The 17453-nt window shown below is 34.5% G+C and overlaps 2 protein-coding genes and 1 long non-coding RNA gene across 10 annotated transcripts in view; 1 reads left to right on the top strand and 2 right to left on the bottom strand.

The window, feature by feature from the left end:
- AstC-R2 (Allatostatin C receptor 2) overlaps positions 1-4605 on the top strand; it is a 471654-nt gene extending 467049 nt beyond the window's left edge. For all 7 annotated transcript variants that reach the window (XM_076410786.1, XM_076410789.1, XM_076410787.1 and 4 more), the window contains 2 exons: positions 746-949; positions 3352-4605. In XM_076410786.1, coding sequence (XP_076266901.1) covers positions 746-949; positions 3352-3568 — 421 coding nt within the window. In that variant the 3' untranslated portion in view covers positions 3569-4605. The remainder of the gene's footprint in view (positions 1-745; positions 950-3351) is intronic.
- On the bottom strand, positions 2084-5416 carry LOC143200352 (uncharacterized). The gene is made up of 3 exons (XR_013006692.1): positions 5287-5416; positions 4372-4479; positions 2084-2224 (listed from the first exon to the last, which is right to left on the bottom strand). It is a non-coding gene; the product is annotated as an uncharacterized LOC143200352 (long non-coding RNA).
- A 1169-nt stretch (positions 5417-6585) lies between these two features.
- LOC143200328 (G-protein coupled receptor 143) lies at positions 6586-16959 on the bottom strand. 2 transcript variants are annotated; one of them, XM_076410803.1, is made up of 6 exons: positions 16689-16959; positions 14978-15089; positions 12502-12596; positions 12265-12443; positions 8755-9082; positions 6586-6917 (listed from the first exon to the last, which is right to left on the bottom strand). In XM_076410803.1, the coding sequence occupies exons 1-6, from the start codon at positions 16836-16838 to the stop codon at positions 6690-6692; spliced, it is 1092 nt and encodes a 363-aa protein (XP_076266918.1). In that variant the 5' UTR covers positions 16839-16959; the 3' UTR covers positions 6586-6689. The 2 variants fall into 2 exon arrangements, with proteins under 2 accessions (XP_076266918.1, XP_076266919.1); XM_076410804.1 differs by lacking the exon at positions 16689-16959 and adding an exon at positions 16250-16374.
- Between the last annotated feature and the right edge of the window lie 494 nt (positions 16960-17453).

Raw genomic sequence — 17453 nt, forward strand, 5'->3', positions numbered from 1 at the left:
ATATTCATTTAAGATGGGATGTGTTAGCTCAGTTGAGATACTTATAACCTCAGTTATCTCTTGTACTTTCATTCTTGGACCATTCAATAATGAATAGAATTCCAATTTAAACCTCTATTCGATTACCTAAACGTTCAGGGTCACTTGTGCTAGTACTACCATAACAAAACTCAGTAAACTACTTCAGAGAAAATTGATGCGGTTTGTTCAAAATATCACAGTGGTCCATTAATAGATGGCAATTGAGAGCAGCAATGGTGGAAATTCAAGAAGTCACTAATTTATCAAATCGCCCTTTTATTTTTAGATAACGTTTTCTTTATAATTATATTAAGGGCTATATAGCCTTGGTGCCCTGAAAAAAAACCTTTTTTTGACAATATTTGTCACGAAATTGAAGAAATTCAGCCTCAGATGCAGATGCATAGCAAATCGCGGTCACCACTTAGCCGATATAATTTTTCAATGATAACGAAAAATAAATAAATAAAGACCAAATAAGCTTTTATGAGAACTAATTTTACTTACCTTTTCTTTGAGCAAAGTTATAGGCAATCAAAATGGTACCTTTACCCCACGTTGTACATTTTACAATAAAATATATATACGTTGCAATGAACGTATCAGCCTTGAATGCCAAAAAGGCTTTAAAGAAAAAATTATTATAGTGTTTTTTTTATATTTTCAAGCTCCCATAAAGCCTTAAACGATTACAACAGATTCTAACCGGTCATTCTTCATTTAGGTTCAACATTACCTTACACATGCTGGCTTCGTGCCTGAGCTACTCCAATTCAGCCGTCAACCCAATCCTCTACGCCTTCCTCAGCGATAATTTCAAGAAGAGTTTCCTGAAGGCTTGCACCTGCGCCGCCAACAAGGACGTCAACGCAACGCTTCACTTGGAGAACAGCGTTTTCCCTAAGAAATCGAAACAATCCTCCGAAAGGTTAGTATTCATTCAGATAGAAACGTTTCCGCTGTTGTTGGTTTATTGAAAATATTAATTTTGTTTCGATAACAATATCAACGAGTAAATTATTCAAATAAAGTAAAAGGTATTACGAAATTCTATTCTATATAAATCAAAACAGTAGTAGTAATTAGATGAAACTATCTTCTTCTAATGCTGCGTATAGACCGGGCCAACGAATGAAATTCGGCGTCGGATACCGAACATTCGTTGGGCTTCTATGAAACATACCTGTTGCATTTATCGTTAGGAATAAACGTTCGTTGGGCGTGAATTCGTATTTTTTAACGGCGACGGCGATTATACTGTAACTTCTAACAAATAAACCACAAAACACAGAGGAATTAGAAGTGTATCTCCCATATATGACCTGTGAACAAGTTTAGCATTAATTTGCCACCGGAGGGCGCGACTGACAATTTGAATAGCGGGATATTTAAAATATATTATTAATAAAAATACAATATAACCTTAAACATACATTTTATTTAAATATATGTAAAATTTACATTAAAATTATATCAAAGGAAAATACTTGGAATTTTTTATGTTTAATGGTAGTATATTGTTCTAAAAATACATTAAAAAGTAATATAACAGATTTAACACAAAACTTATACTCTTAAATGTACAAAATTTAATAAACTATAGAATATGGAACATTTTATATTATCTTAAATATAACTCTGTCAAATATAGAGTAGAGTACAATATATATGTTGAAGACTATTGATTTTGAATTTTTTTTTAATATTTTCTTTGTCAAATATTTATTGTAAGTATATAATTGTATGTCATTCATATAAGCTGCGTTATATTTAGATATTACAATAAAAAATGTTTCATTTTTGGCCTTTGCTATTCTATTAACTTTTCTCATCCACCAAAACAAGCTACATCTAACTATTATCTTTCTAATTTTGTCTCGTTCAGAATGTTGAAAACAGTTGATCATTTTGAAAAATGCAGGCACTTGGTGATTTAAGATATTGGACAGACTGCTTGTTAAGTTTTGTGCATAATCTGGGAATTCAATAGAACAGTCAATATCATTTACCAACAAAGTAAAAAAAGTCTCTGGCTTTGTGAAATTACCACAGATAAGAACGTAAGTTTATAAGTTTTTTAAATTCATTGCTATAGGAAGCATAGAATTACCAAAAAAGTCCAAAATATCCAGTAAATTTTTGATTATTTCCACGAAATATAAACACACGTACACTACGCCTTCTTATTTTTTAGAATAGGCTTCTGAAAACAAAAAGTGTCAAATTTCAGCTTTGCTGTCAAATTTATACCTCGAGACACCTAGCGGCAAATTAAATAACTAAATCACTGTATCCCCGGATGAGCTTATTTAAGATACCCATATAAATTCTCAATATTTTGTGAGCTAAACGGTGCGCGAATTGATGACGCCGCTATTATTGCTAATAGGGATGCAGAAAAATATCGATATATCGATTTTATTTGAAAAATATATCGATATTTTTGGCCGATATATCGATATTTTTTTTATTTAATCAAAAATACCGTTAATCTTTAAGAGATTTAGAAAAAAGATATATTTGTTAGGCTAATATTTCACTATTTTTATTTTTTCTTAAAAATATCGATATTATATATTATCGTAATTGCTGGTGCTGTATTGATAATTATCACTGAAGAAGAAACAAGATGCTGCGTACAGAGCGGACCAACGAAAGCCAATGAATGGGTTAATTGGGATATTCTGTATATCATTCAGTTTTGAGAGATAAATTTAGGGATATTAGACTGTCTAGTTTCTCTCTAAATAATGGCCAGTTGGTTTTAGAGTTATGCAAAGAAGGTGGGTTTTTTGTTGATAATATTTGAGTTATATTAACTGTTATAATATAATATAACTCGTTATATAATAACAGTTCAGCTTTGCACTTTTTGGTGCCAATATATTTTGTAAAATAAAAGTGTATGGTATCAGGAATTTTATTTCTATCTGACGGTCAATATGTTCGCTTACCAGTAGAGATATGCTGTAATGGTATTCTACATAAATCAAAACAATGGTAGTAATTGTAATAATATAGTAGTAATACATACATGTAGTAATACATAGTAGTAATTGTAGTAACCTTCTAATGATTTGTCAAATTCTTTTGACATCTGAACCAAAGGGATGCTGGTCAAACCTCAGGAGTTTTTACTAAAGGGCAAATATTACAATCAAGACGTATCAATCCGTATTTTTCGAACCATCAAATTTAATAGTTTCTTACTAACCAACTAGTATTTAGTTACTCACTACCAATAGACATCGCTGATAAAAATGCACGCATGCTTTTAATGATATTAATAAACAAGTTCTAACCAAATTTCTTTCTTTCTATTAATTGCAGATTTCGACCAACCAGAAACACATCTATCTGTCCCAATGGCGAGGACGAGTGCGACGCGGGACCTCTCGTGAAGGGGGACCCCTCGACGTCGGCCACAGCACTGACCATGACCAGCCGGACCAACATCAACCTGACCAACGAGAGCAAGGAGAACATCGGCAAAGGGTTAAAAAACGGAACGACCCCCAACACCCAATCCCAACCAACCAGTTTATAATCACCTATCGCTGGGTGTACTTCGAAGAACAAAAACACTTCTTGTAAAAGCAGCAGCAGCAGCGCTCGGAACGGTGTTAGTGGGGTGATTATGCGCACCGCTACTCGACAGAAACATCTGGTGGTGAGGTGTGGTCTTATCTAAACGAAACTAAATTATTTAGTGAAAGAAAAGGCACATCGCCAATTTTCGCCTTCACCATTTTTTAGATTCTTGGTAAAACGAGGGAATGCGATAACTTAAAGATTCAATTTTACGTTTCCAGAACTACCACAGCGTGTTATTTTATTTAAAGGAGCAACAGATTCAATTAAAAAATAAAAAACCAATCCGGCGCATTCACCAATTCTCGCCTTCGCCAAATTTGTCTCAAAACCGTTTCGTTAGATACAACCAAGCTCCCGCCGGCTGAAGTCATCAATATTACAGTATTCCAAACACGGACGACGCAACAAAATGAATAAACATACCACAGGGTAAAAAAAATCAAAACGTTAACGACATCAGTTCATGGTACTCTATAAAATGAGCCCGTAGAATCCCATGAACTGATCTGGATCCGGTCTGTTCGTTCGACACGCCACGGGAGAAGCCGAACGGAAAAATTTCGACCTTAATTTCGTGTACATATCAACAGAACGGGAGAAAAGTCAACGTTAGACGAACAGACCGGACGAACGTGTGTAAAAATCGATCCGAATTCGATTGAACCGCCGGTTCGATCTGATTCGGACGACACTAATAATGTAAATAGATCTTGTACTTCTTTTGTTACTACCTGTGATATTAACATAACTACTTACGGAGTCGGGGAATCACTATTTTGTATATAGCACACACCTTTGCTGGTCCGGCGGGCGGGTGGACGCGGACCGTTAGGCAACCAGTTAAACGTCGTACTCACTTAGATCCTAATGATGTCAAAAAAATGTAAAATTTTATGGGGTTTGGAGGCCAAATCGTAATTATTGTATTAAGTATTGCATAATATATCTATTGTTTAATGTATAAATAAATAAATAATTATTATTATTAAACGTTGTTGTTTTATCTCGTTCCTTAATACGAAATATCCCTATCTGTTTTCAAATATAGTTAATCAGAACTAGTGATCGCAGCAATTGATTAACTTAATCTTGTTTCACCATTAACTCATTCTAAGGAAAATAATTTTGAAGTTATATATGTTTTGGCAATATTTTAAATATCATTTTTATTTAATCATTATAAAAATGTCTAGACAATATATTTGATCACTTACTTTAGTAGCCAAGTTTAATTTTATTTAATGAATAAATAATTAGTATAATAATAAATACAATTAGGTACTTACAATTTAAAAATGTATATTAAAGAATATATTCACAATCATTAAATGAACTATTGAATTTTCAAAATTTAGCCCTACAACGTAAATAATTCAGATTAATTTTATTGTATTAATTGTTCAATACCTTAAAACGTATCAACCATTTTAAAATATATACCAAATTACTACGAATAGTTCATAGTTTCTTCTATTTTCCTTAGTTTCATTTTCTGCAAATTTTCATTACTTTATTCACCTATTTTTATGTTTTAGTCTATATTTCTCCACTAAAATGTACATTAATAAATACACCAGGCTCTGTGTCCCAATTGTGAGGAACCAATATCCGTCTCCCCTGTTTTGGTGAAATGCAGAAACGTATTAACTGGTAAAAGGATACATGACTTACCTGATTAATTGAAGGACGTATTCTTGCCTCAAAAGCTGCCCAAATTGTTTGATTTCCTCAAAGACATCGGTCTGCATTTTAAAGTATATTTTTAACTTGCACGTAGTCTTATTTTTGGATGACTTTATCATATCAGTTACTACCAGTTCTTAAACAAGAAAAATTTCCACCAGATATCAAATTAGCTGAAATTCTTACAATTCAAAATAGACTGATTAATGATTATATTAGGGAATTGCGATTTCTTTTTGTTCTAACCTAAAACCAGGCGGTGAAATGCACGCTGCATGCCTGGTTGCGGATACTTGCCCTGAAGTAACATGTTGGACTGCCTCTGGGCTTACCAATACACTAAACCGAAAACGTTTTTACTACTCTTCTGTTGTACTTGGATTTACGCACAAGTGAGATAAATACAGCAGGCCCTCGATAACGTAAGAACTCAGTACTGTAAACTTAAGGTCAGGCTGATGAGAACAAGCTTTGGTCCATTGAAAAGGAGTTCTTTTCCCCTACTATCTCTTTAAGGAACTTGCAGGTGAAATTAAACAGGCTATTGATTGGTCACTAGTGAATTGGTCAGACAGACCTCTGTGTCCCAATTGTGAGGAACCAATATCAGTCTCCCATGTTTTGGTGAAATGCAGAAACGTATTAACTGGTAAAAGGATACATGACTTACCTGATTAATTGAAGGACGTATTCTTGCCCCAAAAGCTGGCCAAATTGTTTGATTTCCTCAAAGACATCGGTCTGCATGTTAAAGTCCATTTTTAACTTGCACGTAGTCTTATTTTTGGATGACTTTTGTCTATACAAAATGTTATTATTTATTTGTTTGTCCAGATGTTTATTTTGTCTCGATGTTTGTTGTGTAGGTTGGTTGTGGATCTATTTAATGATTTTTTGTAGTTCTAAACATTGTAACTGTTGATTGGCTTATTGTTTTGGAATTTTTTGGAACTTACAACTGTCGCAGGATATTTAATCTCGGTTGCCGTTAATAATTCTTACTAAAAATGCTAAAGCATTGAGGAGACTATAAACCAATAATATGAATCAGTTCGTGTCATATGTTAGGTTCAAATATAACTCGCGATATCGTAAACTAGTATATTAGACAAATTCAGCTTTTTTACGAATTTTTACAGTCTTAACCCTGACAGCCTCTCAGCCAGAATAGCTTCCTTTGGGTTCAATATCACTAAAAAATCGATTTTTTTAATTCCAATATACATCGCATAATTAGAAGTCATTATTCTACAAAAAACATAGCATTCTTAACAAAAACACTCCTAATACAAACTTAATTTTTAACATATATTTACAAAAATAATTTCAACATATATTTACAGAAATAATTTAATTAATTAAAAACAATGTATAAATAAAAAAATGAATGACTATGGTAAGCTCTGATAACCATTGATACTTTTCACTGGTCCTCCAGGTAAAAGGGGATATCTCTCATCCTTCGATGATCCCTTTGACAGTTTGGGACTGGAGGGCAACCTGGGATTATACTCGAGATCATCGTAGTGCTTCCACGGTAAAATAATCCGTTCAGAACCAGCATTCCATCTACGGTACACTATGGCGTTCAGGAAGGCTTGCAATGGATTGGTGAGAGCCTGTAACAATGTAGGAAACGTTTTTATCAACTTATCAAATCATTATAGCAGGATATATTCTCTCCAATAAATAAAAAGTTTAATTCTTGTACAAAGTTGGAAAATGAACAAAATATTCGAACTTAATAAGGTATTTAAAAGAGAAAAAAATGACGTTTTTCCGTCATTTTAGAAAGAAACGAGAGCACAACAAAATAGAAACAAATACGAGAGAATTCAAAATAAGAAATTGGATATCGTAAAACTTGAAAATGAAAACTCTGCACTCTTTGACCGATCTCATATTCGCTAATGATAGCGCAATATTGCTGATACACACTTTGAGGCGTTTAGTCTTCTTCGTGATATAGTTCTCTCTGCAGAGCCATATTGTTTCAATATTACAACGAACGGACTTACAATAACAACGTGTCAAAGAAACCTAGTTAAAGGAAATGCAGGAGTTTTAGCATTTAGGACCAGTAATCTACTAGTGCCACTGTTTATATTTCAGGAATAGGAAAAAATACAAATAGTTAAGCTGCGAATATGCGAATATATTTTTATTGTTTTTCAAAGTATTCGCCACGATGATCTATACACTTTTACATACGCTTAAACCAATTTTCAAAGCATTTATTCCGTTCCGAATGAAGTATCTTCAAAACATGATTTTTGAACTCTTTAATAGCTTCTTCAGGCGATTGAAATCGCTGACCACGCAGTTTATTCTTCACGGATGAGAACAAAAAGAAGTCATTGGGTGCCAAATCAAGACTGTACGGTGGATGACCCATCAATTCGATGTTTTGAGTGCGCAAATAGTCTCTTGTTTGAGCCGATGTGTTTCCGTTATTTCACCGAAGACTTCTGGCAAACAAATGGTTATGTACCAATTAGAATTTACTGTTCTACGGCCCTCCAGAGCCACTGTTGCAATATGACCAGTTTTCCCGAAGAAACAGACCACCATTCTCTTTGAAGTGCTTCGTGTGCGAACAACTTTTGTTGGATTTGGTTCATCTTGGAACACCCATACAGTCGACTGCTGCTTACTTTCGGGCTCATATGAATATATTCATGATTCATCGCCAAAAGTCAAATTAAGTTGATTGATACACTCTTGTTGTGATAATCCACCTCGAAAATCGTAAAAAATCATCGCACGAAAATGTTCACGATTCAGTTTTTGCCGAGACGAAACTTTCAACTAAATTAAAAATAAACAAATAGCGTTCGTGCGATAAAATGTTCTGAGTACGTATATCGTCAAAAATGTCAAACTTTACGGTGAAACCATCAGATGGACTCACATCAAGTGTTTCCAAGTACCGAAATATAAATAGTGACCCTCGTACTTGAAAAGAACAAGGCATGTATCGCCGGAGTAATAAGCTGAATCGTCCAAGCAACAGGACGATTATGATATTGAACTATGGGGGACTACTAGCAAATCTAACATAGATATACTCCAGAGGTTCCAGAATAAAGTGTTGCGAGTCATTGTCGATGCCCCATATTAGGTCTCCAACAAACTGATTCAGCGCGATATCCCCATAGAACCCATAACAAGTGTGATTCGGAGTGTTAGTGCGAAGTACTCTGAAAGACTATTAGTGCACTCGCCAAACAGTTAAATGTGCGCGATGACAGTGAAGTAGGTAGGCTCAAACGCAAACAACCATACGAACTGATTAATAAACAAATTAATACAGAGTGAGATTTAATAATCTCTAGAATAAGTTCGAATAGTATCTAGAGTAAGATTTAGATTTTAACGGAAATCATATAATAACACTTATTGCCCACGGGCAAATTGTTGAATTATTTAATTATAGTGTGCCATGTTCACACTTACCATAATATACCATATAATGATGATGACATCTCGAGGAAACTCCACCCACAGCGTCCACACCAGAATGCCGTTGATCAGATTCGGTATCCAGCACAGATAAAACACCAATATGATGATGCAGAACTTGATATGAATGGCCTCGACGATGTGCCTCTCGCGACTAGTCAACTGGCCCGAGACGCTGGTGATGATTTTCTTCATATCGCCCACCGAGTCGTGGTACAAAATCGGATTGGTGATCATCACAATCAGCAACGGTAGGTAAGTGGCTGCGTAGTTGGGTAGGAATCGAAAGAGTACAATATCCGTTGTTAGGGATGCGTGACAACTGAAAAGGGTCAAATGTAAAATGTTTTAAAACACTTTAAATTATTTAAATATGTTACTTCTTGACTTCAAAAAAGGAGGAGGATCCATGTTCGACTGTGAATGAAGATTAAAATTAGTGTTGGGAACTATCGACTGAAATTGACTATCGACTGTTTAGTAATTAACTACTTTTTACTTTCGACTGTTTTCAGTCGCTATTTTCGGTCCGACTGATTTTGTTACTATTTACTATCGACTGTTTCAGTCGTACTTTTAGTTACTATTTCTGGTTCTATTTGACCTTGACAAAAATGTACCCAATTTATGCCTACATAGATTTATATGTAATATATATAGTTTTATGATTTTTTTGGTAGTTTGCTTATAAATAACAATCTATTGTATATTAATATTATACCATTTTAGTACGATATTTTTCAAGATTATTAATGTAATAAGGTAAAAACATTAAAATTCGGAATGGTCAATAGTAAAATATTTTGACTGTGTTTATGGCAAATTATTTCAATTACTCTCTCCATTTTTGTTAAGACATATTTCCGTTCAATAATAAATAAAGCATTTATATCCTTTCATTCAAATCATTTTTAATTATGCCATGGATTAGTTTTTTTTCTATGTTCTAAGTTTTCTAAGTTCTATTGTATTGTCTATATTTATTATAGTATATTATTTAAAAATAGTAATTAACACATTAAAATACAATAAAATGTTATTTATTTTTACAGATTTACAGAACATGCAAATATAAAAGTAATTCTACTTCGTTTAAAATTAAATTATATTATATAATTATATTATATTGCATATTATGTATTATCATTATAATATTATTCATTAACTATTTTTTTCCTTTTCTTTATTAGTTCGTGAAGGAATTTATACATCTCCGTCTTGCTTATACTATCGTTGGAAAATATAAACACATATAAAATTAATTTCCCCAAGCAATTATTTCCGTCCTTGCCTCTCTCACAATTTATACAGGAAATGATTCGTATATCTTCGTCTGACATCACGAACTGAAAAAACAGTCGAACCGTGCATTTGACTATTTTATTAACTATCGACTGTTTCGACTGTTTTCAGCCGATAGTTCTCAACGCTAATTAAAATCCTCCTCCTTGTGACGCTTATCTCGCCAATCGTTCTGTATGGTTCCGACACTTGAACTTTATTACAGTCTGACTGTAAGTTTGAGATCTTTCAAATGCCCTATTTTAGCCAAATTGTTCATGTTTCTATATGAGACCGTATTAGAAATGAGTTAGTTTAAGACCAATGCACTACTGAGGAACAAATTCATAAATGCAGATTACAGTGATTTAGACAAACTTGTCGAATGAGAAGTAGAGTAATCCCTCACGTACTTCTATGACGAAATCAACCTTTTGGGTGAAAAAAGAAAGACATAGAAACAAGAATGAAAGACACGGAACATCGATCGGTCTGAAAAATAGCATATGGACTGAAAAGTTGCGGGCCTAACGCATATATGGCGCTAGTTTTATTGCGTGCACCGCTTTTTCAATTAGTGCTAACCTTCAAAAGAGACCTGTTAGAATTTCATGATATTCTACTCATAAGTTTGTGAGTTATTGTGCTAAGAGTGACGCTGCTTTTGTTATTTTCGAAATGATAGATCAAAAACAATTTTGTGTTTTAATTGTACACTACTTCTTGATGGGAAAAAAATACCGATCAAGCGAAGCAATGCCTTGAAAAGTGTTATAAGGACTCGGTTCCATCAGAAAACATTGCAAAGATAGCAAAAGAACATGTTGGTTTTATATTGCAGGAGAATTTCACTATGAGAAAGCTCGATAAATAACGGAATAAAAACGACCGTCATCTGAGTGGACAACAATTGGTGAGCCTCGTCCAATGCGCCCGAAGAATGGGCTAGAAAGATTATGACCTCGATATTTTGGGATCTGTGTGGTGTAATATTCATCGCCTATCTTGAGATGGGAAATACTACCAATAGTGAATATTATATAACGTTATTAGAGCGTTTGAAGCCCGAAATTGCAAAGAAACGATCGTATATGGTAAAGATAAAAATTTTGTTTCATCAAGATCACACCCCGTGCCACAAGTCAAACAAAACAATGTCCCACATGAATTGAACGTCGAATTGCTCCCACATCTACCGTATTTGCCAGATTTGCCTCCTAGCTGCTCGCAGACCTAAAACAATGCTCACCAGTAAGAAATTTCGCTCGAATGAAAAGGTTATCGCTGAAACTGAGACCTGTTTTGAGATACAATATAAATCATTCTACAAAAGTTGTATTAAAATGTTAGAGCGGCGCTGGAATGATTGTGTGGCTCTTGATGGAGATTACGTTGATGAGTAAAGCCAATTTTGAACAAAACAAAATACCTTTTCTTTGTTCCACCCGGGACTTTTCAGTCCATGTGTTAGGACCGAATAATGATGTTAATAGACAAAACAAGTTTCATCGACCATCGTTACTATAAAAAATACTGAATATATATAGTCCGTGCAAAGTTATTTTGTACATATGTCATTTAAATTTATGACATCAAAACGTCGCAATGTTGCCGCATCAACTCTGAGTTTTAGTTCAGTTTGACTTTGACGTACAACAAAATTCTAATCTAAATCAAATAATTGAATAAAAATGTTATCAATTTTAATATATTTTAACATTATAGTACGTCTAAAAACTACAGTTAATTATACAGCCACAATAGTTTATAGGTTAGAGTTATAACCTCTTATCACAATTACTTTCAAGGATTTTGCATACGTTTGACAACCGGACGACTTTGACGGCTCATTCATTTACGCGTTCTAACTAATCAGACTGCATTGTGTCTCTTTTTAACTAAAATAAAATGAGAAGGAAAATAGTGTCTAATTCTAAGACGAATGTATAAAATTGCGGCAGCAATACATTAAACGTCTTGATGACGTATGTACAAAAAAAACTTTGAATATACTATAGTTACTTTTGCTGTGGTTATTTTTACTATTAGTTATTACAGTTACTATAATAAAAATAGTGTAGTCTAATTACGAAGACATCATCGAATCTCGTTTCTGCATCCTGGATCATCAGAAACATACCTTTTAAAAATGTTATAATGATACTTCAAACAAAAAACTATATTTGGCTGAAAGTTTATCAAGAGCAAATAATATTCACTTACTCCGCGTTGGGGTAATATAAAAGACCAAGCCCAATCGCAGTGAGGAACGCCGGTACTATCCACGCCACCATATGGTAGTTCCTGATCTTGTACTCCAATTGGCGTAATATCAAACGCATATCGATGGCATAGACCAGCGTCCAAATGCACGTGGCTATATAAAAATATTGGATGAGCGCCTGAAAGTTGAATCTGTATTGATTATATCCAAATAAAATCATGACAGAGTCAACTCACCGAAGATATCGAGCAGAACAACACGCTGGAATCATCGTTGGAAGACGGCATGATATTTTTGTTAGTGATCCACATCACTGACCTAAAAAACACACCTAAAAACCCCGTGAATTGTAGTATATGTTTAAATAAATGGTGATTAGTATATTTTAAAAGTAATACAACGTAAAACAGGATCAAATATTCTTGAGTCATCTCTATTTGAACTTTCCCACCCTCCTATGTTGTCTCTAATAAAGAGGTATTTCGGTTTTAGATTTCTAAATGGTTGTAGTTGCTTTCCATAAAAATTCGTGTCCACCATTGGTATTCATCGTTGACCGGTCGTGAACATTTCTATGAGATTATTCAGTTCTTTCGAACATTTATTAAACAAAATTTTGTTTACGGGATATGGAGTGGATTTTTTCTTTAATTTTGTCGTTAATGTTCTTATAGAAATATTGTGTTTCAGGTTCCAGGGATAATGTTTAATTCCTCAACGGCGTTTTCCAAGTTTTCGACCGTAAATAGATTTATATGTAACTTTCTTTCTGTGTAAATGACGCTCTGATTTATTTCCCAGTTTGTGTTTTTCGTATGATATATTGGAGTGGGGGGATCAGTGAGTATCACCGTTGTACTGATGTTACATATATCTTTCCATTTTTGTAAAATTCCTGGCAACATTTATGTAATAAAAAATTCATTATATCAGGAATCTTTTTTCTGTCAGTTGGAAATAGGTTTGCTATTAGAGAGCCATTCAAGCTTCATTATTTTTCTTAGTCATAAAATTTGACTTCCGCTTGGCTTAATAAGTCGGGAGCTCCAGTGCTTATGCTGGAGTTCCAGTCGCCAACACAGATAAATCTGGAATTCATTTTAGTAAAGAAGCTTTCAAAGTATTTGGCAAATATTGTGTGAAGTATTTAATATTGTTTTTTCTATTAGTCTCTTAGAACTTCAACAATCCGCCCGTGGGCAATAAGTATTTTTTTATGATTTCCGTTATACAATATTACTCTCCTGACATGTAGAAAATCGGTTCGGTAAGTGATCTGCTGTACAAAATTATACTCTGAATCTTATTCTATAGACTAGAGACTACTCTATAACTCATGCTTATTATTATCTTAACTAATTCTAAAGACTATTTTAACTTATTCTCGAATTTATTATGTCTCACTCTATGTGTCTATTAAACAGTTGGTATGGTACTATGCCGTTGAGCCCACGCACTTCCCTATTATCGCACAGATTTAACTGTTTGGCAAACTCGTTATGGGTTCTAAGGGGATAGCACGCTGAATTAGTTTGTTGGAAAAGTAACATGGGGCATCGACGATGGCTCGCAATACTTTTTTCTTTAACCTCTGAAGGACAGTTATGTCTAATTTGCTAATAGTACCCCTCCAAATGAACCTAAATATTGACTTATATATCAGCCAGTACATTTGGTTTAGTTTAAACCCAAGCTGTTTACATTTTGTCACTATATATTTTTGCATCTTAAGCATCAATCAAAATGCATTACCAGATATTGTCTGCTTGCGGGAGTTAAACATTATTCATTTTTACTGGGGGTACCTTCTTCTACCAAGGGAGAATGTTACATGAGTAGATTTTTTCTCATTTTCTACGCTATGTTTTCAACCACAATTCGACTCTGTTTAGATGAAGATGAAGGTTTCTTGAGGCTGATATTGGATCCTCGTGTGATGATAAAACCGCTGTATCGTCAGCATATGTTGCAACAGTAGCGTTTCTTGAGGTCGATACAAAAGATAAAACACATATTTTATTCGTAATCCTGTTAAATACCTGCCTGTGAGGTATGATTTCAGTAGTTGATAGTGCGTGTGATGCAATAGCTTTTTCAATTTAAACTGCAGTCCAGTGTGCCACATAATAAACAATAAACAATTATTCCTCTCTTTAATGATGATGGTACACTCTCCGATCGCTAAATTTTCGTAAGCAGAACGTTAAAACGATATCTCTCCAATCGGCATTGGTCCATTTCTGTTGCCGACTCCTGCGGTCTTTTGACATTTCAATTATATTATTGCCGTTTGCAGTTCATCCATTATTGGATCATCACCAAGAAATAAAGTTCTGGAATGCCAATGAAGTATTTGGTACAATATCCGATTTGCCAAACATCTCTACTAACTCGAGTATTTCTAGAGATTGTTTAGTTTTGATTGTTTTCGAACTTTTAGCAGATGTAAACCTTCGCGTTTTTCCATTTTTTTGAACTGACAACAAAAGAAATGAGGATCCTCAACTATTGAGAAATAGATAACACCTTAGAAACTTATTAAACCATCTGGTAATAAACGGGAATTGATACAGCTCGCTAGTGACTTGCATCATCACTAATATGACATTAACATATATTTCCATATATGCGATAATTATTTTAATACATTTATAATAAATAGCAACAACATGAATTACGTTTCATTCACCTAAATTTGGAAAATATAAGTACCTAATGCCGCTAGCAGATCTGCTACTGCTAACCAAACGATGATTCGCCGTCCACGCTCCGCAGGAAAGGAGAACCACCTGTGACTGGTGGTGAACTGTCTTCTTGGTAAAATCTGAAAACAAAAATATATGTTTACACAAAGTTCTATTCAGGAAAAAATCTGATGAAAGCATTCTGTACAGCCAAAAAAAAAATTAATGACGAGGATTTCTTGAACTATTCGAAGTGACACAGGAAATCATTTCCAATCATTTGAAGAACTTGGAAATGATCCAAAACCCTGGATATTTTGTGTGGTATGATTTGAAGCCGCGAATTTGACCGGCGTTTGGTTATGTATGAAATGCCGATTCAACCGCAAAATTGGGAAATCTATGACATCGTATTATATCGTAAAAATCATGGGAATAACAGGTCAATCGAAAAGTTCCCGGCCTACCATAGTAAAACACATTCTTTTGGCAAAATTATTTTTTTTTAATTCAACATAATTCCCTTCAAGGGTGATACACCGATTATAGCGACCCTCCAACTTTTCGATGCCATTTTTGTAGTACGATTGGTCCTTTGCTTCAAATTAGACCTCAGTTTCGTCGATCACTTCTTCATTCGACAAAAATTTGTTCCCAGCGAGATATCTTTTGAGATCTAAGTACAGGAAATAGTCGCTGGGTGCCAGATCTGGAAAAAATACGGTGGATGAAGAAGCAATTCAAAGCCCAATTCGTGGATTTATGCCATCGTTTTCACTGACTTATGACACGGTGAATTGTCTTCGCGAAGCAGCACTTCCTTTTTCTTCAAATGCGGCCGTTTTTTTGGGGATTTCGTCCTTCAAACGGTCCAATTAGCTTGAACGCTATGTAATAGTTGCTGTTGATGGTCCTTGCCAGCCGACTGTTGCGTTTCCCCACGCTTTGGAGCAGGTTCATCGTGTGCAGTCCACTCGGATGACTGTCGATTGGACTTCGGAGTGAAATGAGTGACCCATGTTTCATCCATTGTCATATATCGACGCAAAAACTCGGGTTTATTACGCTTGATCATCTTCAAACACTGATCCGAATCATCAACTCGTCGTTATTTTTAGTCAAAAGTGAGCTCGCGCGGCACCCACTTTGTACAGAGCTTTCTTATACCCAAATATTCGTGAATTATATGACATACAGGTTCAGTTGATATCTTTAAATTGTCTGCTATTTAATACAATTTCAATTTACGGTCATTCAAAATCATTTTGTGTTTTTTTTTAATGTTTTCGTTGGTAACAACCTCTTTTGGGCGTCCACTGCGTTCACCGTCTTCGGTGCTCATTTCATCACATCTAAACCTAGCATACCAATCGTTGATGGTTGATTTTCCTAGGGCAGTGTCCAAAAAATGGGTCGACTAGAAGATAGTCTGAAAAGATACATCGGTTTTTCGAGATGAAATCCTTAGATTGCCTGAAATATTGGAAAAAGTAGCGACTATCGATGGACAGCGACGAATATTTTGTACCGATTTTTTCACGACAAAGCACACACACTAATACAGTACACTAATTGTTCTACACATTTGTATTAATCTGCAAGGGAATCTAGTCAAATATGCAAAGAATTTCTAACCAATGTCAATACTTCATGCAAAGAACAATATACTATGTTTACCACTTTACCACATTTAAAAATACCATGAAACAACAATAAGAAAATGTTTTAAAAAGTTTTACCTGATATATAGCCCCCAAGATGCCCAAAGAGGACGAAAATAAACACACCGAATTGTACAGGTCGGTGTTCAACTCCCTCATGATGGTCAGGGCCACGTTGGTGCCATTTCCGTGGTGACAACAGAAGGTCTGGATCGTGGGATCGGACATGGCGTTGTTGTCGAAATCAGCGGCAAAGATCCGCCACCAGGTCGTGGAGAAACCCTAACGGCGACGCTAATAAACTCATTTTAAATTCGACCTGTCTGCTAAACACGTATCATATATACACAGTAGAATGTCGGAAACCTGATAACGGAGAGAGCGAGTGAAATAAACATACATCAATAAGCAGTGGCGTGTCGCGATTGTTAATATGGTGCCTTGGCATCTAATGAAGATTTTTATAAAAGGTTGCCTGAAGTTTATATAGAGTGTATTCGAAGTAACAGTGAAGACACGTCATTTTAATTTATTTTAGCTTCGATATATAATAACATTATAATATAAATATTTTCTTTATTATTTAATTATTACATTGTTACTAATAGTTTCCGAGTAACCTACAATTTGTCTTTATGATAACGTAAATCTAGGTATATAACTAGGAGGACCCATCGGCCCTATCTCAGTCTCTGGTGAAATAATGTTTATACATGTCTACACAACACCACACAACGCTACACAACCCTACACAAGATCAAATGGTTTGATGCTTTTGAATCTGTGTCCTGTTTAAACACAATTAAACATTTCATTTATATATTTATAAATGACAATTTTAAA

This window comes from Rhynchophorus ferrugineus, unplaced genomic scaffold (genome assembly GCF_030347505.1).
Source record: "Rhynchophorus ferrugineus isolate W39M unplaced genomic scaffold, kcgeb_rfMv2 rfM7, whole genome shotgun sequence".
In the NCBI taxonomy this organism is placed as follows: Eukaryota; Metazoa; Arthropoda; class Insecta; order Coleoptera; family Curculionidae; genus Rhynchophorus; species Rhynchophorus ferrugineus.